At 39.2% G+C, this 27,885-nt stretch overlaps 1 protein-coding gene across 2 annotated transcripts in view; it reads left to right on the forward strand.

Moving 5' to 3' along the window:
* The first annotated feature begins 2,840 nt into the window (after window positions 1–2,840).
* slc66a2 (solute carrier family 66 member 2) overlaps window positions 2,841–27,885 on the forward strand; it is a 41,682-nt gene continuing 16,637 nt past the window's right edge. The window contains exons 1-4 of one of the 2 annotated variants that reach the window (XM_022217021.2): window positions 2,841–3,595; window positions 5,374–5,507; window positions 8,543–8,593; window positions 24,157–24,373. In XM_022217021.2, coding sequence (XP_022072713.1) covers window positions 3,393–3,595; window positions 5,374–5,507; window positions 8,543–8,593; window positions 24,157–24,373 — 605 coding nt within the window. In that variant the 5' untranslated portion in view covers window positions 2,841–3,392. The remainder of the gene's footprint in view (window positions 3,596–5,373; window positions 5,508–8,542; window positions 8,594–24,156; window positions 24,374–27,885) is intronic. The other variant, XM_022217022.2, reaches the window with a different exon arrangement.

A 27,885-nucleotide genomic window follows, 5' to 3' on the forward strand; every position in this document is an offset into this window, starting at 1 on the left:
TTAAATTGCAGCTGACATGCGCACTGTCGACCCCTGCTGGCCTGGTGCAGTAGTTCAGGAGGAAAGAAAATTATTTTCACTGTAAAATGATTTCATATTTTTCTTTTAATTATTTTATTAATATGCTTTTATAAGGTACCTTACCTACCTAACAGAACCATCTGCATGCAAAGAGAGAACTTGCTTTTGAGCTGTAAACTAAATGATATGATAAAACACATAATGCTGGTGTTATCATTACATTGGCACTATATTTACATAAAAAAACAGTATCAAACAAACAGAATGTAGTTTTCAAACAGTGCATGAAAACCTGGTGTGAGTGGGGTTTAGTTACACTTTAATGTCATTTTCTCTGCAGTGCTGCTTATGTAGGCAGACTAACAGTACATTCAATGTGTTACAATAAATATAGGCTTATTTCACTTCCCATTAATTAACACCTGTGATGGTTTGTAAGCATGGTCACTCATGGTACAAGCTTTTATTAACTCTTTATAAACTGGCTGATCCTGTTGGGCAGCTGAGCAGGAAAAACTGCTCCACACTGAGGCTTTGATAAGACTGTATCCTGGTTCACTGTGAGCGATGAGGAACTGCCTGCCATGAGAGTTACGTAACTTTCATTATGCTTTTATAAACCGTGATAATCTGTGTTTTGTGTCAGTGACAGTCTGTATTGACTCCAGCTGGATTTAATGAATTCACTCCAATGGTATGATACGGTGCTATGTGCTGAATAGAAATAAACCAGGCTGGATGACTTATTTAAGATGTAACTCTACAGTCAGGGCTGGAAACAGACAGAGCATGACGTGCAACTTTCTATTATATTCCTTCTGTAACGGAAATTACCTTTCAATACATTGTTTATTGTCAGCAGCAGGGCTGAATTAATCCACTGTGGTAGCCCAGAACTGTGGCCCCCAGTTCTCACAATGTTAGGATGGTAATCCAGCTTTGGTCTGCAGGTGTTCTCTTTGGCAGGGTTACCTTTTATTTTCATTTTCATTGTATAATAATGTCTGTTCATTCAAACAGAGAAACAGCTTTTTTTACACAGCAAAATTTTTGGCATTTCACAGCAGAAAAAGTGAGAATTGCTACAAACATGAACAGCACTTTGTCCAGGAGAAAGTAACTGGTGGGTAGAAGAGAGAGGAGGTAGAAGAGGAAGGAGTGGACCCATACAGCAAAGAGAACATAGAACAGAATTATGTAAAACACCAGGAAAGACCAAGAAAGGAGGGAGATCACAGAAGTGGCATGAACAATAACGAGGAAGGGAATTACGAGGAGTAAGATGAGGAGGTAGAGGAGGATAGAGCTGGTCGAGACAAGGAACCAATCTGAGGGCAGACATGTAGGACGAATGTGAACATTCACCAGTTGCAGTGTCATTTTTGGCTGCTTGTAGTTTCTCTTGATTCCCAAAGGAATAAAACCAGCCATCCATTCATAATTTCAGTTCGGAAAATTGGGATATCATGCTTGGAGGTTGGGGATGCTATTACAAACACTACGGGGTTGGAACTGATCACCTCACACTGTGGAAATGTACGTGACCTGGGGATATATTCTGTTTTTTTTTTTGCCACTCAGCCTTGCTGTTATTTTTTCCCTGCAGCTCCATAGAGCCTCACTATAAAAGGCATGTCTCTACAGCTGTGGACAGGACACTTCCAACTACACAACTGCTGGGTGATCTGAAACAGCCTTGTGGAAAACCCAGTATGTTTACAAGAGCGGCCTGAGGAAAGCTCATAAGATAAGGAGAACCAACGTGGACGTAAAACAGACCTGACCTGAGTGCAACTTGAATTCAGTCTGACTCATGTAAAGGTTGGGTTCACCTGATTTCTCCTGATTTACTGCAGCTGGAGCTCACCAAATCTGCATGTTGTAGATCAGGGATGTCAAATATATGAACTGTGGGACAAAACCAGCCTGTCAGAAGGTCCAATCTGGCCTGCAGAACAACTTTGCAAATTGTAAAAATTCCAGAAGTGAAACTGAATCCATACTGTAAAAATATTTGAAGACATTGAACACTGTGCAATAAAATGTCAGTCGGCAGCTTCAGCACAAAAGAGTTTAGCTTGGTGGAATCCTGCCACAACTTTGACATATTTTTATCAAAATTTCATGGATTTACATGGCAACTGGATAACTTAACCTCCTCCCTAATGGTTCCTACTTTAGTTTGTGTGGTATATCACTTCAGGTGGTCAGGATTACTACACAGATATGGAAATGAATGTAGCATTTCCAGATCTTAACAAATTGTAAAATATGATATTGTTCAGTTCCAGATACCAGTAACTGAATGCTTTGTACCTCTGTGATCTGTAAGTTGTATTGTATAAATGATCAATTAAGACATAACATTGTTGAACTTATTTTTCTCAAGAAATTTCAAGTTATTCATAGTGTTTTGTAAAAAGATGGTTCAATAAATGTGAAAAATTCAGAATGCACTTTCTGATGCACTAAAACAAACATTTGGAGATGTGGTTATTTAGAGGTTATTATGCTGTGACTTAACTGATCCAACCCACTTGAGATCAAATTGGGCTGAATGTTGCCCCTGAACTAAAATGTGTTCGACAGCCCTGTTCTAGATTAAACAACATTAGATTAGAGCTACTTTAAAGCAGGAAGGGATCATTTTCATACAATTAAAACGTCAAAATATGTAACTTTCGTAAACAAACGAGTTCTGGCTGTTAAATCAAAGACAACAGAGGACCTTTAATAATGCTTGTATGCAGCTGAATTAGAGAGCGAGCGAATTATCTTGAGAGAATCAAACATCTTTGTTTGAACATGTGACGTGTGACGTTTCCGGAAGTGTGGGAGAGACAAGAGCAGAAATCGAACAGAACAGGCTGTACAGCGACGAAACTACTGAAATGTAGGAAACCTGGACCAAAAACGCATTTTTGTTTCTTTTTTTTTTGGCCAATTTTAAGGGCTTTTTGTGCAGTTCCAGGAAATTTGTGAGTTTCTTCTGACAGGTTAGGTGCAGCCTCTTAAACAACGCTAGCTAGCATCAACACAAGTGTTGAATCAGGGGACTCATTGAGCAGGTTATCAGCAGATATCTCCTCAAATGATACCACCGCTGCTTTTGTTCATGCTAATGCGCTCATAGTTGATTTTTCCGGCTGTTGCTGTACCATTAGCCCCCTGACCGGTCGTGTGTGTAGCTGTGCTTGTGATGGCGTGGCAGTAGCTCCGTCTTTGTCTGAGTGAGGACTGACAGTGATGCTCGGAGAACACGGACGTTCCTCTCCAGTCACCAAGAGGAGCCAGAGGAGGGTAAGCCCCGTTTAACAGCCGCCTCGAAGGCTGACATCTCCTCCTGTCCGGGCGTCGAGCAGCAGCTGAACATGGAAGATGAGGTGTTTGAGCAGATCGTGTCCGTGTTTAACGCACTGGTGTCGTGGGTCGCCGCCGGTGCCATGGTGTTCGGAGGGGTGGTGCCCTACATCCCCCAGTACAGAGACATCCGAAGGACTCAGAACGCAGAGGGCTTCTCCACCTACGTGTGCCTGGTCCTCCTGGTGGCCAACATCCTGCGGATACTCTTCAGGTAACACACTGTCCCTTCAAACCAGCCTCTGATTCATGGGGACGAACTCCATTAAAAAATATTTAAATTTTGGATTAATTTGCTCATCAGCCAAATGTATAGGATATGGGACAAGACTTAGCCTGTTTACACGAATTAATGGAATATCCTCTGAAATTCGGCTTAAAATGAATCCTCTTTGGAGCTTCTTTGGCATCAATGGTGGACAACAACAGTTGAGCCGCTTATGCAAGTTCATGGAGCAAAACCTGTTTGGCCGACATGATGTGTGACAAATTAGACAGTGGCTGGTTTTTAATTGCAACTGGATTGCTACTCAGGTTTGCAAAGTCGCAAGACAAGATCCTTGATAAACAAGCTGTCACTGCTGCCGAAGAGTGGATTGTCTTGCACTTAGGGTTTCCTCAAGAAGTTTTTTTAAGACACAACACTGAGTAGTTTCCAGCTGAATTATTGTTTCCCAACAAATGAATGAGTATTTGAGAGGCAGAAAAAGATGCATTCATCCATCCATTAGCTATACACCAGTTAATCCTCATTAGGGTCACAAGAAGGTTGGAGTCTATCCCAGCTGACTCAGGGTGAAGGCAGGGGACCCTCTGGACAGGTCACCAGTCTATCACAGGGCTACATACAGAGACAAACAATCACATTCACACCTGTGGACAATTCAGAGCTACCAATGAACCTCAGCATGTCTTTGGACTGTGGGAGGAAGCCAGAGAACCTGGAGAAACCCACGCATGCACGGGGAGAACATGCAAACTCCATGCAGAAAGATCTCGGAAAAGCCGGGATGTGAACAGGGGATCTTCTATTTGCAAGGTGAAAGTGCTAACCACCAATCCACTGTGCAGCCCGCAGAGAAAGATAAATGTAATATTTAAAGTCGCTCTTTGTTACACATTTAACTCACATCCACAAATCAAATCGTTTTGAAGATTTTCTATGAAGACATTCATTCCTGCCTAGAAATGTGTGAAATATAATTCAACACCGTTGTATCCTTTTAAATGTACAAATCTGCAAACTCCCTGCTTCTCTTTCCACCCATCCCTTCACAGCTTGATGCATCTTAAGCACACTAGCTCGTCCTGCTCTAAAATAAACAATTGCAAATTGTTTTATTGGAGTCATTCAGTCATACATGTTCAAACTGGTAACCAGTCCTTAGAGAGAATAATGAGAAAGCCCCACCCTGCAAGTTAACAGGATTGGTTCCTTAAGTTTACTCTCACTACCGTTCAAAAGTTTGGGGTCACTGCGGCAATTTCATATTTTCCATGAAAACTCACAAAACTAACTTTTATTCATGTGCTAATATAACTGCACAAGGGTTTTCTAATCATCAATTAGCCTTTCAACACTATTAGCTAACACGATGTAGCATTAGAACACAGGAGTGATGGTTGCTGGAAGTGTTCCTCTGTACCCCTATGTAGATATTCCATTAAAAAACTGCTGTTTCCAGCTAGAATAGTCATCTACCACATCGACAATATGTAGACTGTATTTCTGATTAATTTAATGTTGCATTCGTTGAAAAAAAAAAACTGCTTTTCTTTCAAAAATAAGGACTTCTAAGTGACCCCAAACTTTTAAACAGTAGTGTGTTAAAACCCATATTTTTGAATCTTTTTATTTTTAAACTATCAGCTTCAGAGTGGAAACACTCCGCCATGATGCTGACAGCATATAAAAACATCTTGCAATGATAACAAAAGCATCATTTTCACTGGAGGGAATCTTTAAGTTCACATAATTTTCTTCTCCTTCAGATTTGGCCGCTACTTCGAGACGCTGCTGCTGTGGCAGAGCATCATCATGATCGGCACAATGCTCATCATGCTGAACCTGTGCACCGACGTCCGCATGGCTACTGAACTCAACACCAAGAGACGCTCCTTCATAGGTCAGTCACCCTCTGCGAGGCCCTTTATGGTGCTGACACAGCATGTGAATGAGTGAGTGTATGAATGCGTTAAAGGTTAATGATTGTTACCTGTGTGCAAGACACATTTTTAGTCCTGTCATTCAGAACGCGAATCAGACTTCTAAACAAAAACCTTTTTTATTACACCTAAATGCAAATCACAAACGATATAAGCTTCACAGTAGTTGTTTAATTAATTAAAATTGTCCATGAACTGTATTTAGCTGTTTAAAGTCCATCTAGTGAGTTTTTGCCAAAATGCCTTACAAAACTCATATTTTTTCTTCGGATTTCTGATTTTTATTTATTAATTTCTAGGCAGGTAAAATAAATGCCTAATTTATTGGTCTTAATATTAGTAATACAAGTCCTTTGTGATACTAGAGGTTTTAAAGTTAATGGACAAATGTAGGTTTAGAGTTTTTCAATTCAGTGAAACTGTCAGAGGCAGCACATCAATAGAAGTTCCAAATGTAGCAATAAAACAATGAGTATGAAGGAGACAATCCTAAGTGACCACAGTTAACTGAAGCAGAGCTCTGTCTATGCTTGTAAAACCCCTCAGTGTGTCTTTCTTAACAGTCTCATAAAGTTATTCAGTAACCTACATGTTGATACATTTGATCCTAGATTTCCACGTACATCCTTTTGAATTGGGACAAGGAGCAGCCCTCTGTCGTTTGATAAGTCATGCTTCTGACCCACGTGTTGTATGCAGTGTTAGACGTACTGTTCGTTCCTGCTCCTGGATTGGATGATCGGCTGTGCTTCCTGTCCCTGTGCCGGTCCTCGGAGAGGGGAGGAGGCCTGAATAATGAGTGCTAATGACTGTAGGCTGAACGTCAGAAGACAAACCTCTCAGTGTATCTGAATGGAAACTCTGGATGCACTGTTAGCTCGACCAGTCAGAACAGTGCTAAATATACTCATGGCAAAAAGGAAACCAGCTTGATATCTGGTGTGCGTCATAAAGCAACAAAAACGCTGTGTTCCTCAGACAGTTTTATGACCTTCACATGTGATAATGCTGCTGAAATGCCCCTGAAGTTCCAAAAAATAAAACCATCAGCTGTTACAATGCTTCCTTACGAAGACAGAGTGAACAATACACAGACTGTAATGATTTTAGGTCTTTTTAGATGGATTATTTATCTGTTACAGACCTAACTATTAAACTAAACTATTTAGATGCTTAAGTATTTATACCAAAATACTAAGACCACTTTGTTGTATATTTAATTTTACTTGGCAATAAAATGTTCCAGATACAGTGGGGCAAAAAAGTATTTAGTCAGCCACCAATTGTGCAAGTTCTCCCGCTTAAAATGATGACAGAGGTCTGTAATTTTCATCATAGGTACACTTCAACTGTGAGAGACAGAATATGGAAAAAAAATCAGGAAATCACATTGTAGGATTTTTAAAGAATTTATATGTAAATTATGGTGAAAAATAAGTATTTGGTCAATAGCAAAAGCCCAACTCAGTACTTTGTCATATAACCTTTGTTGTCAGTGACCTTCACCTGTAAACTCATTCTTCATGAACACCAAAGCAGCTGAAACTGACTAAAAAGCCCCTCAGTCACTTACTTGGCCAGATCAGTATCCCACATGTTTGACTGACTTGAGGCAATACTTAGATGAAAAAGTGTTCCTTTAATTTTTTTGAGCAGTGTATTTACGGCCACTTGGATCATTATTTTCTGTGGGGAATAAAAAAATCTTTAATGTATTATTTTACATTGTGCTACTTTATCTGCTTAAACACTAAAAAAGTGAAGGAGTGAATCTAATCTTCTGCTGGGATCAGGATAATCCAGATTTTTGGATCATAGCTATTTCTGTTTTAATGAAACAGTCTGACCAACTCTTCCTGAAGGTTTATCCAGACCAAAAGCATTTAATCTGATTTCAGAGTCATTTTGTCAGTTTCATCAATCAATAGTGAAGATTTCATCCTTTCTAATAGTAAAGATCAGATTACCTCTGACCAACAGGTCTGAACTCAGTTTTGACATGTTGTTCCTCTATTTGCCTTGCTACAGTAAATACAGCTATGTTTGTCAGTATTAACACTTCCTTTGCCTAAAGACTGAAAGCAGTGCTGAAGACCAAAGTCCAGCAACCAGGACCTTTTAAAGCTCAGAATAACACATTTTGTCATGTTTTGGTAAAATAGGAAGTTGTGGTTTTATGAGCATTTCTATGCAATAACTTCCTAAAGTCTTGTCATCACTTTAAAAATTTGGTTTCCAAGCTTTATTAAAAAAATGAATTTAGTAGCAAATTTATAAGAAACACCTGCAGTTAAAATGTTATAAAATACGGTCAACAGCTCCACCTAATCTGCTGCATTAGGACAGTTAGGTTGTGGTTTAATCCACTCTTAGTGACCTGGCAACAGACGTAAACAGCTGTAATTTTGACTGGTGAACAAACATGCACCACAAACATTACTGAGCTGGAAAAAGTTCACCTTTTGCCAAGCTGTTCTCAGAAGGAACGAGACAAAAACTCAGAAATCCTGCAAGTGAAATCACCAACATGATTCTTATTTTCGGGAAAATTTGCAAATATCTGTGAACTTCACCAGTGTGAAGATTCTAAATTTGATGGAAATCACCGCGCAAACCTTAGAAATTGTGTTAGATTAAACTGCAATTTTTCCAAAGTTCATTGCCTTAATATTTTTTATAGTGTACTAAGAAGTTGAGTGACAAAATTAGTTTTTAATGTCTTTAAAGATGCCTAATGTACTGGAGCAAATATAGCCAGTGAGAACACTTTTTTTTGTGATCCTTTGCACCAAATGACCTGTAATCCGTAGAGTAGCTAATCAGGGCAGTGTGTAGTTACACGTTGTCACCAGAAACTCACCATGAAATGCCAAGTTCAGTAGCCTGACATATCACGGGTTAGCTTTAGTACTGCTGAAAAAATAAAGAAAACCTTTTTTTTTTCTTTCCCTGTTTATTTTTCTTTCTTTTTATTTATGTATCTTTGTGTCTGTAGCAACAGACAGTAAGGACGAGGAGATCAGACTCCCTAAGAGGCTCTTTCTGGGTATGTAGACAACTTACTGTGTCTGCCATGAAACACCAGTCGTAGTTCATCTGCCTCTCCCTCTCCATCCCTGTGTGTCTCGTGCATGATGATGATGACGACCCAGCTTGGCTCTCCTTGCAGCCCAGCTACCACTAACTGATGATGACTAACGCCACTTTTAACTAAGCATGAGTCCCTTTCACTCGCATGTCCTTCCTGTTGTTTGCATCCGTATTTTTAAGTCATCGAACATTTTTGCCGTGTTGTTTTCCCTGCGTGTTTGACTACATCCCCTCAGCACCAATGATGGATGAGTTTCCCTTGATAAGCCTGCATGATCATTTTTTTTTGCATGTCTTATTCATGTAGTCATTTACATGAAATGACAACGTAGGAACTGATCTGAAGCTCATGTGTTCTGAACTCATGTAGAGTAGCATTTACTAACTGGTTGTTTCAAGTCACTCACTGGTGTCTTGTAGTTCTAACTTTTCTAACATTACTGCCTGCTAATGTTTGTCGAATTTGAAATGCAAGAATTTAATATCAAACTAAATGTGCTGTTGTGTGTGTGAATAATGACCCTTAAACTGCTACATGCTTATTTTATTCTGCACTGAGATGTGAATGTAAAGCACCTTTTCTAATGGCTGATTTATGCAAAGTGAAACGCTACTGACTTTTAACGTTGTTTTAATGTTGTCTTCTAACTTGATTTGAAAAAGATTTTGAACTACACTTAGTTTCAGCATAATACCTCTTTCATGGATATGAGAAAATGATGAAATATGTGTGATGGGCCCTACCAAAGCTAAAAAACACAGCAGTGGCAAGAATAGAGATATGGAGTCACAGGAGTGCCAAATCAAAATATAAATAAATAAATAAATATGGAAATATAAAGAGAAATAAATAATTAAATAAATAAATGTGGAAATAAATAAATGTGGAAATATAAGGAGAAATAAATAAATTAATAAAAAGGAAAATTTTGTCTTTGCTTTTACCTTTTCTGTTTTCCTTTTATTTATTTATTTATTTATTTCTCTTTATATTTCCACATTTATTTATTTATATTTTGATTTGGCACTCCTGTGACTCCATATAGAGAAGCTACGGCTGTGTCTCCTCTTAATACACATGTTGATAGTATCAGCCCTGTGTGTGTGATGTGAGATGTGTGTGTGGCGCTATGATTAAAGACATGCATTGTCTTTTATAATCAGTAGCTTGAATCAATAGTCAAACTGAACAATCTGAACATCTTGCATAAAAGGGTCATCAAATGATCAAATCATATGGAAAGAACCAAACCGGCTGCACCGCTGAAAATACATTAAAATTTGTGTTTTGCAAAGTTTTCATGGAAGACATGAAATTGCCTGAGTGACCCCAAACTTTTGATTGGTCGTGTGTGTTGGATCTTTGCTAAAAACAGTGTAAATGAGCCACTGTCGATATGTTACTTGATTACTGTGAACACGGTGTAATTCATTTCGTCTCTCTCCCGTTAGTGTTGCTATCCAGCAACATGATCTGCAGTTACAAACACAAGAGCAGCGTGTGCATTAATCTGCACCTGAGAAGAGTTTCGCCCAATACTACTTCCCTTTTTTCTTTGAATAAAAGTTGCTTAAAGCTACAGTGTCCACACGCTATAGGAGATTGATTTATGAGTTTAAAAAAATACATATCTTTTGCTATGTATTTTTAAAGATTTAAATCTTCAGCAGGAACAAATATTTACATTTACATGCATATTTACAGTAGAAAAAAATGTTGAGAGAGACCAACACATTGCTGATTTTAGTCCTTTTAGTAAATTTGTTGGTGGAAAGAAAAGTATAAAATAATGTCAGTCTTGCCTGTTCATGCAATTGCAACTTCACATTTAGTTGCCCTGTCACATGGTTAAAAAAAAAACTACCCCCCCCCCCCCCCCCCCCATCATCACGAGGAAGAAGTCTGCTGCTGCACTGCTAAGTGTCAAAACGTTCCACTTTAGTGGCCACACCCAAAGGCAACATTACCATCAACCATGACTCTGTTTTATTCACGTGTCCCAGTCAGGAAGCACACATAATGACCTGAACCGGATAAAGGAATTCCTAGTTACACCTGAGCTTTTCTAGAATGATACTTAAAAACATTCTCTGGTTTGTTGACTTTGGCTTCAGGTGCAGCTCACTGTAATGTTTGAAGGACCTGTGGTGGATTCTGAAACTGTTTGCTGCTCATTTAGGAGACTTTTTGTACTGAAAGTACACCACTGCTTAGAGTACATACTTCTGTTTTACAAAGACAAGACTTCACATGAACTGGACCAAAAAAAAACATAGTTGTCACGTTAAGTCCTAAACTGTTCTCCAATACATTACTACATACGACGTTTCAGGCAATGAGTCTGTGTTACCTTGTTTGACCAAAATGTATGCATTTTTCAGTTATTTCTAACCATTTCACAAACAAAAATGTATGTTTAACTTAAGTAAGTGAAGTTCCACTTAATATATCTCCTCAAAAAAATTTTTTTTAGTCTAATTTCTTATCATTTGATACTGGAGACCTTCCTTTAGGGCTGCCTGAAGCTGTTTCAAGGCCAAACAATATTTCTCTATGCTAGGAAAACTGTTCTGAATGGGGTGGTCCAACAATGCAGTTCACAAAATAAATGTTGATTAAAAAAAATATAAGAAATAGTAATACTGTAATAACAATGCTTTATTTATATAGCACCCTTAAGAAGTGTTCACAAGGTGCTTTGACAGTCAAAACATGTAACACAGACAATCAGGCAAAACATAAGGAGACAAGGCAGAGCAGTCAGATAAAACAAACAGTAAAAATGATCAAATGTTAATGAATAATTAGCTAGATTAACACACATATCAAACAAAGGAACTAGGGCGTTTAAAAATTACACAATAACATTGAGGGTTAAATGTTTGAAATTAAAAACGAAAAAATTATAGAACAAGAAAAATACTCAGAGACTGAAGTACTCCACCAAGGCTGCTCATTTATATGATTTCCGACGGATGAAATGAAATCCGATTCATGGTCCGGAGCGGTCGATTTGTAATAGGATCATGTGATCACCAGCAGGCAGCAGACGTAGTGTTCACTTGTTGTCATAGTTACAGTGATGCCATGCTGCAATATCCATCTCACAGTGATACAGGTATCCTTAACAAATGACCTTCCCTGAAAATTTCATCCAAATCCGTTGGCAGGTTTTTCAATAATGTTGCTAACAGACAAACCATCGATTATCACATAACTCCCCCGCATTCCTTTGGTGGAGAAATTAAAGAGTTAAAGAGGACGTCACACCAAAGAACCAGGCAGCAAAAATTACAAGAAGAGAGAACATATAAAATAATCAGGATACAAAACAGAATAAAACACTAAAACTAATTAGAGCTAAAAGGGAATTTACCATTAGAGTGGGTTTTCAGAAGTGATTTAAAAGAAGTTGCTGACTCTGCAAGCCTTATCCTCTCTAGCAGCTCAGTAACATCTGACACTTTTTGTTTCAAGGTTAAATGGCAGTGGCGTTTACTTTTCAACTGAGGTGTTATAAATACTTAAAAGATAAATACGTAGTGCCCACTGCATACAATCAAGTATGAACTGTGGAACTAGGACACAGCATTACTGAGAACAGGGCTGTTGTTGGTGATATGGACACTAGATGGCAGTAAGAAACAATATATGCATGAAGTAAAAAGGCAGAATACACACTTGACTTGGTGTGTTTTAGTACAAATTCTCCAGCTGGACCTCTGATGTGCACGAGATGGCTTGCCTTTAAAGTGCTATTTGTACCCTTTTGTTAAACATTGTCAATCACCTTCAACGAAGCAGGAGCAGAAAAGCAGACAGCATTGTGACCTTTTGTGGTTCAGTCTGGAATCAGGTTATTTCCACGGCTTTGTGCCCAGGTTAGGGTTAATAATAATAAGGCTGCTGTTCGCTCATAGCTGGCATTGAGGGCCATCTACTATGAATGGCCATCGATCAGAGTTCTGCCGAGCATCATTAGAGCTGACGGACAGCCATGTTCTTTGATCGTAGCTTTGCTGCTCTGCTTATTGATCTGCTAGTGGAAATCTCAAGGGTTAGCATGTTATAGTGGTCTGTCACTGATAAAAGATGTGGAAATGGACAGGTAGAAGGAGGAAGAAACATGCAAGATGGATGTCAGAACAGTGGAAAAGCAGGTTAGAAAGTAACTCAGAGTTATACATAAAGTACCAAACTGTTGTTGGTGTGCAGCCGTCAGGTGGATGAACTTCTGTTACTCTGCAGTGACTCACCGTTGTGTTGTTTAGTCAGCGGGATAAACTCTCAACCTGTACATTTCTCCGATTGTCCAGCATGTTCCTTTTGTATTCTCCACGCCATAATCATAGTGCATGTTTGTTCTCATAATAGCACAGCATCATTATCTCACCAGGCGCTTCCATCAAACAGCTGGACGTTTGCACCCAGCAAAAAAAAACACAATGCAACAGACTAGGATGGCCAAATAAGGCTGTTACTGATATGACTAGCTGTGAACATTTTATGTCGAGCCACTGTTCCTCTTGATGTCTAATTTGGAAGCTGTGATAACGTCGTGTAACCGAGAGGTACAAAAAACGCCTGCGGTAGCTCAATCACAGCGCACAAATCACCACATCTGTCTTGTACAGTATGCCTTTTGTGTGGGTTTCAAACGGGATAAATCCTGGTGTAATAGCAGCTCAGTGTGATTTAAGCAGAAGACTGCCTCCTGCAATCCTTTAAGGAGATTAAAAGATCAGATCATTTGACTGTGTCAGACTCACAAATGCTGGCGATCACTCAGGTGGAGGTAAAAGTGTTTGCCAGGGAAAAAGTGAGATGAAATATTTGTAGAAGAAGTCATGATGGTGACAGTGAGGAAAGTTTCACCTTGTCTACTGTGTGCTTGAGCCAAACTTCTTTTTTTTTTTTAGTTATTTTGAGAACCTGAGGGGAAAAATCACTGATTGGATTTTACAGAATCTCCCACAGCATAGAAATGAAATTGTGTCAGCAAGCAAACCATAAACTGAGGCTGCGTTCCACGATGGAGGGAGCCGGTATGGAAACTTTAGGGCATCTGTGTTTTCAGCCTCGTAGTGTCCCTGTTCGTTCCCAAGAGGCAGCAGCTCTATCTGTCACAACCACGTTCTCATTATTTTTCAGCTTCGTTCATCTTCAATTAGTTTTTTATATCACAGCTGTGACTCGTCTGTGAATGGACATCTCTGAAATCTTTACATTTGTTCTCATCAGCACATCTACAGAGCCTGGGGGAGGGGAGCGGGGAGCTGGAGGCAAAAAAAAAACTGCTTTAGTGAGGGGAAAAAAGTGAAGAAGTTTCAGTTCCTAACAAAAAAGTTTTCAGAGTTCTTGCAAAGGTTTATCAGTTACACTCACTTGCATTTTCCATCTCAATTGTACTCTGTACTTCCTCTTTTTAATTATCTAATTGTTCTACTGTCCTACAAGCAGGAAAGATTAACTACCGTGACGTTTTCCAGTGCAGAGTTCACCTAAGAGCACCACTCTTCTAATCTCAGTCTTGAGAGCTACAATCTGCTTCCCTGACTTCTATTTAAACTTGAATGTAGCTTAACATTAGCATTATATTTGTCATTGAAGCACGCACACATCAAGTTAAAAAAATATAACTGATGAGAAACGACAACAATAAAGCGGACACATTACGTCTTACCGTATTTACCGAGCTGCAGTCAGAAAAGCAGTTAGCACTAACTTTACCTGTTGCCACCATAATGTTACACTTTTCTTTGGAGTGCATAGAGTGAGCAAGGCTTTGTTCTGCTTCCCTGTTAATGAATAACTAATTAATAATTAGCTGTAGCCTGATGTTAGTATTTCAAGTCGTATTTAATTTTAAAATGGGGAAGTAAACTGACCTGTGATTCTCAGAAAGCTCTTTTGACGGAACTTTTGATTGAAAATTGAATTTAACAAAAATAAATCTTCTACCAGCATTAAATCAATTTAAAGTACCATTTGAAACTCTCATATTGAATTCGCTGGATGTCTGTCTTTGTGGTGCATTGAAGTGTTTCCTTGTTCTGTTCCAAATGCTGTGACATTTATAGTTGTCTATAACTTGGCCCTGATCATACAACAAGCAAAATATCTCCAAACAGAACTTTTTACATGCTTCCCCCCCTTAAGTCATATACGACCTGTTGCTACACTTTTGCTTGTTAGCATTCACGTGTTGTTGTTATTTTTCAGTATTTTAATACTAATGACGTCTGTGGTGCCTTCTCAGACTACAGAGTGGCCCCAAAGTCTGGACACATAGGAAATCTCAATAACTATATGGTTTTTTTTTTGTCTTCACAGATTGAATATGGCTTTGTCAAAAGAAGACAGAGTTGAACTGGTACTTCTCAGTGGACGTGAAGGATGAACATATGGAAGGTTAGGGTTAGGGAGGGGATTTTTGGGGGCTAGCATGAATTCTTTTTCTTTAGCTTCAGCTAATACATTTGGTCGCCCAAAACGGGGTTTTTGCCTGTTTCTTTACACTTTTTGACCACCTTCATCACTGTGGAAAAGCCAAGTGGAATCCTCCTTGGATGACGTGCATTAAATTCATCTGCTATCCTTTGATATGTCCACTGAGAAGTACCAGTTCCTGTGTGTCCAGACTGTAGGGACACCATGTACGGTACAATATAAACACAGACAATCACATTTCCACAATTTTGGCATCAACTTGGTTCAAAGTATTAGTTCTCATGACATCCCAGTCTCATGATCTGAACATAGTTTAACTATAGTTGTTAGTAGCACAACAGCACCTAAAGGTAGACATCAAGATCAGATTATTTCAAAGAAACTACAAAGGTGCCAATGCACCTATTGCTGTTAATAGGATGACATCTGAACATGTTGCCTTTGTGGTATGTATTCCAAAAATAAATCTTTAGACCTTTGTTACTTATAGCAGATGACACAACTTAATTAATTCTTTATTTGAAGCGCTGTCCAGTCTCATCTGTATGACAGATGTTGGACGACTCTCATCACTGTTGTGACTGTCTGAATGAAGGCAGGCGGAGGGAACATTAACATTAAAGTGAGCTCAGTCTGAAGGACAGAATATAGTCTCTTCAGCAAGTTGATGAAGCAGCAATGTTATGTATCCCATGTCTGAAAAGGGTTTTTGAAATCATTATAACTTGTTGCTTTACTTTTAAAGCAGGAAAGTAGCTATATATAAGTATATATAAGTAGCTCGTATATTATACTGTTTAAAGTAGTAGCACTCAGTTGTAGCCAGATATTCACATTCTGTTGTGCTGTTATGAAAAATAGAGCTTTAGTTATAGCACTTATAATCAAAAGTATGATGGCAGAGGGTTGACTGGCCATGCAATCAAGAAAGTAAAGTAATCTTTTGTGATTCATACAAAACTTTTATTATGGAAAAATATGTTTTCCTCTGCAAGTGGCACTTTTTCCCTCTTGTTGCTTCTCAGCTACATTTGAACATGAAAAATCCAATTTAATTTGTGAATTCACAACTACTATGAACAAAAAAATTTTAAAAGAAATGCCTTTTGTTGCTGTATCCACAAGGAGTAGCTTCTAGTAGACCACCCCTGAGTTGGTGCTGTGTGTTCAACAATGAATCAAAAAGAGTTTAATAAAAGCAACAGTTATCTTGATTATGCTGCAGTGATTCATTCTCCCATACCACTGAGGTGTTGCTTTAATGATGTCACAAAGGTACAGCACAGGCGATTTCTATTCCTTTCTATTGTTTGGTCTTGGCTCATTGCTCATTGTGCTCCCTCAAGGGGTCTGCACCTGTAGCTTCATTGGGTTTGGCACTTAGGATAAATCACTGTATCCTGTAGGTGCTGTTATTCCCTCCCTCAGGGCAGGCAGGAGCTAAACTTTATAGCCTGAGTCCTGAGAAAGTTGCTGGCGGTGAAAGCATGTTGGTCACTGGAAAAGCTGCCTTTCCAAATTTCAAAAAATAAATCCCGTTAAAATCCAAGGCTCAATTCCCCCTGTCTTTCATAATAATGCTCTTGCTTCTCCCATGGGTGCTTTTGAGTGACAGTCAGGAAGCCATTATTGCACCTACCCCCATGGACTCATCCAGGGCCTTAACCGAAGCTGGCAGGGAACGGTTGGTAAGCACACAATTGATATTGCTAAGTCTGACCGGTGTCTTCCTACACATGTACTGCAACTCAGCAGGACTTCAAACCGAGATGCTTGGCCTCTGCATGCAGCGCATTGTGAGCAGCTCTGGTCTGTTCCCACACGGTGCCACCACAGCTGCCACACAGCACAGAGATTAAAGAAGAAGCAAGAATTCCCCAGGGCACACGAGTAGCACAGCAAGAGAGGTGCATGGCAGGGAATGGCTGAGGTTCACTGCTGTGCTAAACCTGTTTTAGCGGTCAGTGTGAAATAGAATAACACACAGCTCTGCTTACAACATATTGTGTTTTTAGTTTTTTTTTTTTTAACATTTGCTGCTGCTCTGAAAGCAGGTATGTCTTCTCTTGCCTCCAAAGTGTGCAAATACAGGATTAAGAAATGAAAGCAGTATGCTGAGCCTGCCGACATCGCAGATAACGGAAAAATATGTTGCAATCACAGTGTATCCCTTGCTTTTCTGTTGTTTTATTTGTCAAAGGCAACGGTGTGACGAAAGGTATTGTAGAGTCCCTGGTGCGGAAACTAAGTTGCAAAATGGAAACTATTTCTTTACATTTATGCATAGGCTCTACCGTAGCACCCACTTTAACACATCCATGGAAACTAGGAGTGCAGTGTAGAAAAATCAGTCCTGTAGATAAAGCTGTACTCATGCATATGGAGTCTGTGCAATCATATATGCATAAATAAAGAAAGAGTACAACAATTAATCTTAAATCTGAGGAAATCTAAGGTAATTTACTGTCAAACGAAAATGCAATAAGTTAAGAAATTAGCTGTATTTACTAATGCAAAATCTTTTGTTTGGTACAACTTTCCAATGCACTCCAGAGCTAGCAATTATACTTAAATCTTTGAGATGTTTTCCCAGTTGTCAAGCAACTAGTTTTGCTTTCGGCTTCTTCTCTATTTATTGCAGCCATGATGCACCCTGCAGTGCCACTTAAGACGTTACCTTAACCTAGCCGAATTTGCATTTCCCTTTTTCAAATTCTTTGTGACATTTCAAAAGGGAACTTCAAATTTTCTTGATAATTTCAATGGGAAACTTGGCTAATAGCATACATTTCTTTAAGCAGGCTAACATTGCACGGAGTAGAAACACCACACATACAAATCTTACAAATCCAGTTATGTTTTACCACAGAGTCTAGTTTTTGACATTGAGTTTTTTTTTGTTTTTTGTTTTTTTTTAAATGTTTGGTTGCAAATGTACAAAACAGGAAGCCTAATTTTTAATGGAGTAATTTTCCAGCTGCTAATCTTGCTAACTCTGGCTGCATTTTCAGACACTTTTAAGCTAACACTCACAAATACCGAGCTGCATTATATTTGCTTATTTACACGTCACACCGAGCAATGTTAGAATTCACTCACATTCACGTTTTTGGCCGTTTTAGCTGTGTTTTCATGCCTTTTACAAACTAGTGTGAATGTGTCGAAGCGTATTTTTAATAGATGTGTACTGTTTTTTTGTTTAGCCTTGGCCTTCATTCATGTAGTCATCTTTTCAAAGTGAAGCAATGCGATGCTGTTCAGCCTTGATTATACTCAACACACTCAAGGCCAGCTTCAGACAACATAGAAGTGCAACAGTCGTTGTTATTTTACTACTTTTCAGTCAGCTTTGAATGCCGGCTTTCAATAAATCCGCAGCGGATTGACATCTACTTACGTCCACTACTGTATTTGTACACAGATGTCCGCAATGGGATCTGTGCAAACTCTTACTTTTGTACTCAGGAGATGACCAAATTATGTCATATGGATCCTTGTGAGCCTTTGTTTGTCTGCCAGAGTATGAATGGGTTTGTGTGATGTAAATTTGATCATCTGCTGTAGTCTACGAGGTTATGCATGGACCCAGCTGTGGATGTCCACCGGCAGCTGAAAATCTATCGCATGGACTGTATGCACTGCAAGCAAAGCAACTGTGCAGGTTCCTGGAAACAAGTGTTGTAATTGAAATAGTTGCTGCCTGATTTTAAAGGTGTTTTGACTTTCACATGAGTTCTATTGATGCCATCTGATCGCTGCTGGGAAGTCCTGAGCTCTATCCACCCTTTGTGTTTGGATTGTCTCATAGAAATGTACAAAAAAAATGCACATCAAAACACCCTAAATATTACCATGGTTACTTGCCAACTGCTGCTACTATACACACGTGGACAAAATTGTTGGTACCCCTCAGTTAAAGAAGGAAAAACCCACAATTCTCACTGAAATCACTTGAAACTCACAAAAGTAACAATAAATAAAAATTTATTGAAAATTAAATAATCAAAAACAGCCATCACTTTTGAATTGTTGATTAACATAATTATTTAAAAAAACAAACTAATGAAACAGGCCTGGACAAAAATGATGGTACCTCTATAAAAGATTGAAAACTATTTGACCAGAGTGACATGATTAACTCAGGTGTGTCATTTAATTGACATCACAGGTGTTTCCAAACTCATAATCAGTCAGTCTGCCTATTTAAAGGGAGACAAGTAGTCACCCTGCTGTTTGGTGAAAAGGTGTGTACCACACTGAACATGGACAACAGAAAGCCAAGGAGAGAATTGTCCCAGGACATCCGAAAAAAATGATAGACAAACATCTTAAAGGTAAAGGCTATAAGACCATCTCTAAACAGCTTGAAGTTCCTGTGACAACAGTGGCTCATATTATTCAGAAGTTCAAGACCCACGGGACAGTAGCCAACCTCCCTGGACGTGGCCGCAAGAGGAAAATTGATGACAAATTGAAGAGACGGATCGTTGGAATTGTATCCAAAGAGCCCAGAGCAACCTCCAAAGAAATTAAAGGTGAACTCCAAGGCCAAGGTACATCAGTGTCAGATCGCACCATTCGTTGTTGTTTGAGCCAAAGTGGACTTCATGGGAGACGACCAAGGAGGACACCACTGCTGAAAAAAACTCATAAAAAAGCGAGAGTGGAATTTGCAAAAATGCATGTTGACAAGCCACAAAGCTTCTGGGAGAATGTCCTTTGGACAGATGAGACCAAACTGGAGCTTTTTGGTAAGGCACATCAACTCTATGTTCATAGACTCAAAACCAAGCATACGAAGAAAAGAACACTGTCCCTACGGTGAAACATGGAGGAGGCTCAGTAATGTTTTGGGGCTGCTTTGCTGCATCTGGCACAGGGTGTCTTGAAAGTGTGCAAGGTACGATGAAATCTGAAGACTATCAAGGCATTCTGGAGAGAAATGTGCTGCCTAGTGTCAGAAAGCTTGGTCTCAGTCGCAGGTCATGGGTCTTCCAACAGGACAACGATCCAAAACACACAGCCAAAAACACCCAAGAATGGCTGAGAGAAAAGCGTTGGACTATTCTAAAGTGGCCTTCTATGAGCCCAGATCTGAATCCCATTGAACATATGTGGAAGGAGCTGAAACATGCCATTTGGAGAAGACACCCATCAGGAGCTGTTTGCTCATGAGGAGTGGGCCAAAATACCTGTTGACAGCTGCAGAACGCTCATTGACAAATACAGAAATTGTTTAATTGCAGTGATTGCCTCAAAAGGTTGTGCAACAAAATATTAAGTTATGGGTACCATCATTTTTGTCCAGCCCTATTTCATTAGTTTGTTTTTTTAAATAATTATGTTAATCAACAATTCAAAAGTGATGGCTGATTTTGATTATTTAATTTTCAATAAATTTTTATTTATTGTTACTTTTGTGAGTTTCAAGTGATTTCAGTGAGAATTGTGGGTTTTTCCTTCTTTAACTGAGGGGTACCAACAATTTTGTCCATGTGTGTATATGTGTCTGTTATCCCTCTTAAGCTGGCGCCTAGTGATATGGTGACTTGGAGTCATACATGACATTGTATCATATGTTGAGCTTTGTGTTAGCATGATGCTGAGCATGCTTTTGGTAGCCAGGTTGGTGTTGAACACTGCTCTGTTGCCTGTGATCACCTCCCTCTGTGTTTGGCTGTTATCAGGCAGTGCCAGCCTGGCGCTAGCTGGCCTACATTCACAGTCCTCTGGCTCTACTGCAAGCTCGGTTCCACATCCTCACCCGGCATCTGCATTCTGCACCTACAGGATAAACACTGCTTCACACTACATATAACAGCTCCCAGTGGATATTCTTAATGTTGATTATACTCAGAACAGGAATGCATGTCCCTTTATACCTTTTAAATGAGACTCCAAGTTGCTTGTCTTTTGTTCAACGCTGCATTGTGTTACCACATTAGATACTTGTTTGGCATGGTAAATTTCAGTGCGTGGACGGTTGACAGAAGGCTGCGACCTGCTTTGAACAGCTCTTGAAGATTTATTCAGTTGCATTTACTGCCTTTCAAAAATGAACAGTTAAATTGGCTCAGTATTGGAAATCCTGGTTATTTTGCACGCATGCATGAATGTCAAGAGTATTCATTTAGAAATGCCATCTAAAAGTCAGAATCGGTCACTAATATTTCTCTAATGAAACAGTATTTCATCCAGTCATGAAATCATATGTCACAAATGTTTGTGTTCTTTCACTTCTGATTATATTATGTCTTGAAAACGTGGTTTGTTCAGTGTTTGTGGGGATGCTAAACCAACATTTTGTTTACTGTATGTGCTTTCTCTGGAGGCCTACACAGTTCTATGCATTGGGCCTCCTTAGAGAGCTCAGATATGAGTCTTAGATAAGTAAAGCCCAATTGAAACACAATTAAGTGAATCAGCTCTGTTGCATTTGTAGCTTTCCATTTCAGATGGAGCAGTGCAGTAACACTCTTTTGCTCGTAGCCATGATTAACTCTTTCAGCCTCTTGTGCTCTCAATAATCCAGCAGAGCTATACTGCTTTTACATCCCCCGTACCATAAAGCTAGGTTGCTTGTGTTTGGGCATAAAAGAAATCGAGGTAAATATGTTTTGCTTTGCTTATTGTAGCTGTTTCCTGTAGTTAAACACGTGCCTGAGGCGATTGACATGTTGCAGCTGTGAGATAATATCACACTATGATTGGTATTGGCTCAGTTGCTTATTACAGGGACCCAGTGTTGTTGTGCTCAGAATCTTTATCTAATCATTGCCATAGAGAAAGAATGTACACAAGAGGTGTTGGGGCAGATAACAGGGTTGAAACCATTCATCGGTGTCCAGATTCCTATCCAGCCAATTACTACATTCTGAAAAATACCATAACCTCGGCTGACTGTCTCATTCCTTCCACGGTTTTTACCACCTTCACTCTTTCTCACAGAACCTCCTCCCTCCAGGACATTGAATAACATGCTTCTGTTTTACAAGAATCTTAATGAGAACGAGTCCAAGGGAAGCGCAGTTCAGATATTTGTAGCAGCAGAATGTAGTGATTTTTCTCAATCCGAGAAGGGGATTGTGGGTGTGTGGTGTGAAAATTCACAACTCAAGTGTGAAATTAGTTTAAAAAATTCCCAACATTAGTTTTTTCTTCCTTTTATTAAGATAAGGGCTCAAAAAAGAACAGGCAGGATTAGTAGATAATTATTTACTCCAGTATTGGAGAAATTTGAAGTATTGTACAGGAGTAGCTGATTGCATTTTAAGCCCTGAGGCCCCTTTGCTGTTATTTTCGTCTGAAATAAACATCCTCAAATGTAGTCAGTAGCAGCTCCACAACTTTAAAGACACACTGATCAACCGTGGGCTCTTTGTATGAGAGACTTGGGAGGATTTTGAAACACAATACGTTTACTTGACTCTAGCATCAGGCCAGAGCGAGATAAGAATAACTCCGGCAAAAAATGCAGTTTTTACTCCACCTTAATGAAAGCTGTAAATCAGAGACCTAATAACAGATTTACAGCAAACTAATGCTGCTAAACCTGTTCTAAAAATTCTTAACTGCAACTCTGTCAAACTTGTTGCAGCAAATGGAGCACAACAAATGCTACATTTACTTTACTTGTAGTTCTACAGGACAGTGTCTTCAATACATGTGACACACTGTTTTTAATTAATCAGGAATTTTATGTGTTTGGTCTGCTTATGAACCAATTTTTTTTACGTACACACAGAAAATGGCAAAACTAAACTAATGGTTTTGTGTTGTACTTTTATAAATGTGAAGTCCATCTCCAGTTGTTCTAAACCCCTAAAACTATTTCTGTCTATCAAAGTTACATATTTTTCCTGCTTTTCTTCCTTGAAAGTAATCCCTTCCCTTAAAATATGTTTTTTCTCTCTCTCCACCACCCTCCTCGCTTATGGCAGCTCTACTCAAACATTATATAACTACTTGAGCAAAAACAATAGCAACATTGGAGTAATTCAGCCATACATGTTTGAAGAGAAAGGAAAATATTGATACAGAGAGTTGGCAGGCTTTGTTTGTTCCGTATGGCACCCATAAACTCTGAATCCTTGTTTTTGAGAGGGTCAGGTGGAGATACTTAACCATAGTGTTGCCTGCTTATTTTATTCATAACACGTCATCTGGCATATAAAAGAGCACCATGTGGACATATTAACAAATTCAAAAACTGTATTTTCTCTGGAGATGGAAAGAAGGAAACATGAACATTTCCAAATTTGCAATCTGTAGTTTAGGTCAAGCAGCAAAAGTCAGATCTTAAATTTCCCATGATACAACCATCATTGTTTCCTAATGCTTGATAAATATCCATTTTTTCCCAACTTCATACTGTTTTGTGCAAAAGATCATTTTTTGCTTCTGTTTTTTTCTGGACAACACGTTTACAATAGTGTTCACAAGTTTGGGGTCACTCAGAAGTGTCCATATTTTTGAAAGAAATGCAGTTTTTTTCAATAAAGACAACATTTAATGAATCACAGATACAGTCTAGACATTGTTAATGTGGTAAATGACTATTCTAGCTGGAACAGTTTTTGAAACAGCTGATTTTTAATGGAATATCTACATAGGAGTACAGACGCCTGTTTCCAGCAACCATCACTCCTGTGTGCTAATGCTACATGGTGTTAGCTAATGGTGTTGAAAGGCTAATTGATTATTAGAAAACCCTTGTACAGTTATGTTAGCACATGAATGAAAGTGTGAGTTTTCATGGAAAACATGACATTGCGTGGGTGATCCAAACCTTTGAAAGGTAGTGTATATTTTGGTATCTAATGAATGTTGCATCTTCAGTAACCCGCATTTTCCCTGAATGTTGTTGAGCATGAAACTCTTCCACCATGCTGTGTCTGAGAAAGTATCTTTTTTGATTCTGGACTAATATTACTATTATGTTCTTCTTTTTATGTGCTTTATCTTCACACAAACACCGGACATTAATGTTTTATTTGCTGTGCTGATTATAACATTCATATTCATTTCTGTGGACTAATTTCTGGTTTCCTTTTGTTGTGCACCTTTAGACTTTGACTGGAACTACTTCTGGTCATGGAGTCGCTTCATGGACTATGTGCAGTGTGTGCTCTCCTTCACGCTGGTGGCGGCCTACATCACCTACCTCCTCCTGGACTCTTCGCTGTTCGTGGAGACCCTGGGCTTCCTGGCCGTCTTCACAGAAGCAATGCTGGGGACACCGCAGCTCTACTGCAATTTTCAGAACAAGTCCACAGAGGGCATGAGGTACAGATGCAATACTGAATATCCATCATTTAAATAGAGAATTCAGTCTGTTGGCATTTATCATTGAGGGACCACAGTAGAAACGGATAAAAGCTTTGGGTCAGGACGTGAAGTAAGACATCAATTTTTCAGTTACGTGCTGCACACTGTAGCCCCCTGAACTTCCAGTAGGCTCTGTTTCACTCCGACATAAAACTAGTTACAAAGGCACTGAGATATTTTATGCATTTCTCTTTTCTTTTATTCGTCTCCTCACGCTCAACTACAGCACTGCGGGAATATTTGGATATCCGGAGAATAAAGCAACCCCTTACTTTTAGATATTTCCGCTGTCTTATCTTATGCATAGTCTCCTGTAACTTCTCAGACTGAGCCCCACCAAATACAGATTAGTCAGCATAGGAATCACTGATTACACTCACTTGTATGCTGTTACTGGGTCATGAAGGTGTACTTTCCACTGGTTTGCAGCTGTTGGTTGACTGCATGGATGGACAGATCTTTACACTTCTAATGCTGGAAATCTGTCCATGATAATCATGAGATCCACTCATCAGATTCTGTTGGACCACTAAGGGTTCAGAGTTCACACTATCTGACCTAATTTCATCATTTTCAGTGCTCTGGTTCTGCTTTTAGATGGACCTGATGCAGAAACTTATTGCTTATCATTGCGAGTGTTCAAGATGTCATAGTTCCTAAACTTGCTTTGGTAAATTCTTAGTCAGATCTCTTCTTAACCCTCTGGACCTCAAACCTGCCAGCGGTTTAGAAATGTGTGTTATTGTTAAAAATGCTACAATATAGATGCATATGTGACATGCAGTTTTGTCAGGAAGCTTTAAATTATGATGTTTAATCAGAATAACTATATTCAACAAAATTTGCCCGAAAGAAATCAACGCCAGATTCAGTTCTATACTATACAGCTTTTTAAAAAAATATTTAGCCTTTCTTTAACCAGATAAAACCCACTGAGATCAGGATCTCTTTCACAAAGGTGAACTGGCCAAAAGGTCAGCAGCACGCATCATTAAAACGGTTACAAGGAGGGGACAGTATAAGTAAAAACATACAATTTTTAAGGTGCTAAAGTGTTAACAATAAAAAGTGTGGGAGCTGTAACACAGACAACAATATAAGATTTAAAAACACAAACACTGTTCAATGATCCCACGCTGTCTGTCCCTCAGGATGGAATAGAAAGCTCCAAGTAGAATAAATTCAGACAGTTTCAGCTCAGTCTGTAAAGTATTCCATGCCGAGGGTGGAATACAGCTGAAAGCTCTATTCCCAAATTCAATCCTTACTCAGAGGAACAGATAAAACAAGAGTAGTGCAGGAATGTAAGGCAGAGCAGCTGTTTGTTTTTTTTGTAATGAAGTGCACAAATAGGGAGGAATCAAGCCTAAAAGAGCCTTATCAATTAGAGTCGGCCAGTGTGTGCATCTGCGTGCACTCAAAGAAGGCAAGTCCAATTTGAAATACAATTCACAATGGTGGGTGAGACGACGACAGCCAGCAACAAATCTCAGTGCCGAGTGAAAAATGGTGTCCAAGAACTGGAGACATTTGGATGAAGGACTTTACCAACATTACTAAGAAGCCATGAACTGTAGGCAGTGTTCACACAAAGCAGAGAGAAGACTCTTAGAAAGACTTAGAGGAAAATAAAACACACCTGAAAAAAATTTCCAGCATGACTCAAACATAGTTTACAGAGGATCAAGTGGTCAGCATGTTGTTGGAAGATACATTCAGCATGTGAAACATCTTTCTAGAGCTGATGTGCAGAGTAGTCATTTGTAGTGTTTGTCAAAATGTTAACAGTTAAATATCCACAGCATGTAGAGTCTCCATTTTTGTCATTGGCACTTGTTGGACATGTTAGTTACAGATATTTATTTGATAAAACAAATAATCAAGGATTTTAAATTTCAAATTCAAAAGATCTTTTTGAATTCTCTCTACTTCTAGCCATGCTTGTGCTATTTTCATAGAGGTGCAAGACTTGATAAAATATCAGCCTACCGTGAGTAAAAATGTGAGAAAAGAAGGATTTCTTTTCAAGCATCAGAAAAAATTGCACAATGTAAACACACTTTGAGCTTTGAATGGTTCTCTCTGTCTTTCCTCAACTATTCAAGGCCAAAGTACACAGCCTATACTCTGCCAAGGAATGTGGCAGAGTCATGTGACGATTGGCATATGTTTTTCTGTTTGTCTGTCTGCTAGCAACATTACTCAAAAACGGACCAACGAATTTGGATGAAATTTTTAGGGAAGGTCAGAAATGACACAAGGGCCAAGTGATTAGATTTTGACAATGATGCGGCTTATAGTCTGGATGCGCAGATTTGTTAAAGAGTTCTGTATCATTGCAAGATAGCGGCACGTCAGCGCTGTAGCTATGACAACGGGTGAACATTACGTCATCTGTCTGCTGGTGATTACATGATTGAGATCCTACTCCAAATCCACTGCTGCGGACTTATCGAGACGTATCCCTCTGAAATGATACAAGGAGCAATTGGTTTAGCCTTGAAGGAGTACTGCGTTTGTTGTATTCTTGATTATGGAAGAATTCTGGCTTATTTCACTCTGCTGTATTTCCCATTCATGCGACTATTAAGGCTCTATGGGCCATGCTGACTTTGCGCTTGTGGTATCGCTTTCTGTCTTTGCTGAAGATATTCAGAGTTATAGAAACCATCTTGTGAACGATGTTTATTGTGGCCATTAGCATGAGCTCTCTGCTTTCCAAAAAAGCAGATTTTTACATGAGTCTTTTGAAGGTTTGTTTTCAGTCTCCATGAAGAGGAACAGAAATTGGCCATGTGGAACAGAAGGATTTGTAACTAATTTAAGGGCCTGCATCGTGGGATACTTCCCAGTTGACCCAATCACCAGCATATTCATCTGTGCACGCTGGTTTGTTTACATGTCTACTGCTGACTCTCTGGAAGCTCAGGTGGACCAGGTGGACCATTATGAGGACAGCAGTAGGTCATTTTAGTTTTGACGTTTGGTTTGTTTATTTATTAGAAGTCAAGTCCACAGACAAGATGGAAGATGAGACATGGAGGATGGAGGAAGATGTACAAAGACAACAGTGGTGAAAGACAGTTCACCTTTCATCTGGTGGTGTTCCTGCACTCACTGCTCTGTTGCCAGCTGAGGAGGAGAACTGATGCAGCAAAGATTTGGATCAGTTGATGCCACACTTGGAAAATCCCCATGTGTTAATACACTCAAATGAAACTGCCACTTTATTAGACTGGTCCTTTTTTTATTTAACCATCAACGAGATGGTGTCTCACCTCAATAAAATCAACTGGAATTAAAAGAGAAAAACAAGACCAGCTGGACCAAGGGCTCAGCTCTCCACAAGTACAAGCTGATGCAGTTATCAAAATGGCTGATCCAGGTGGCTAATTTCTGTTTACTGATGGTCTCACTGAAAACACACTTTTGCAGTGATTCGTGTAAAAAATAACTTTGTTGGAAAGTTG

Source organism: Acanthochromis polyacanthus, chromosome 11, assembly GCF_021347895.1.
Source record: "Acanthochromis polyacanthus isolate Apoly-LR-REF ecotype Palm Island chromosome 11, KAUST_Apoly_ChrSc, whole genome shotgun sequence".
Lineage (NCBI taxonomy): Eukaryota > Metazoa > Chordata > Actinopteri > Pomacentridae > Acanthochromis > Acanthochromis polyacanthus.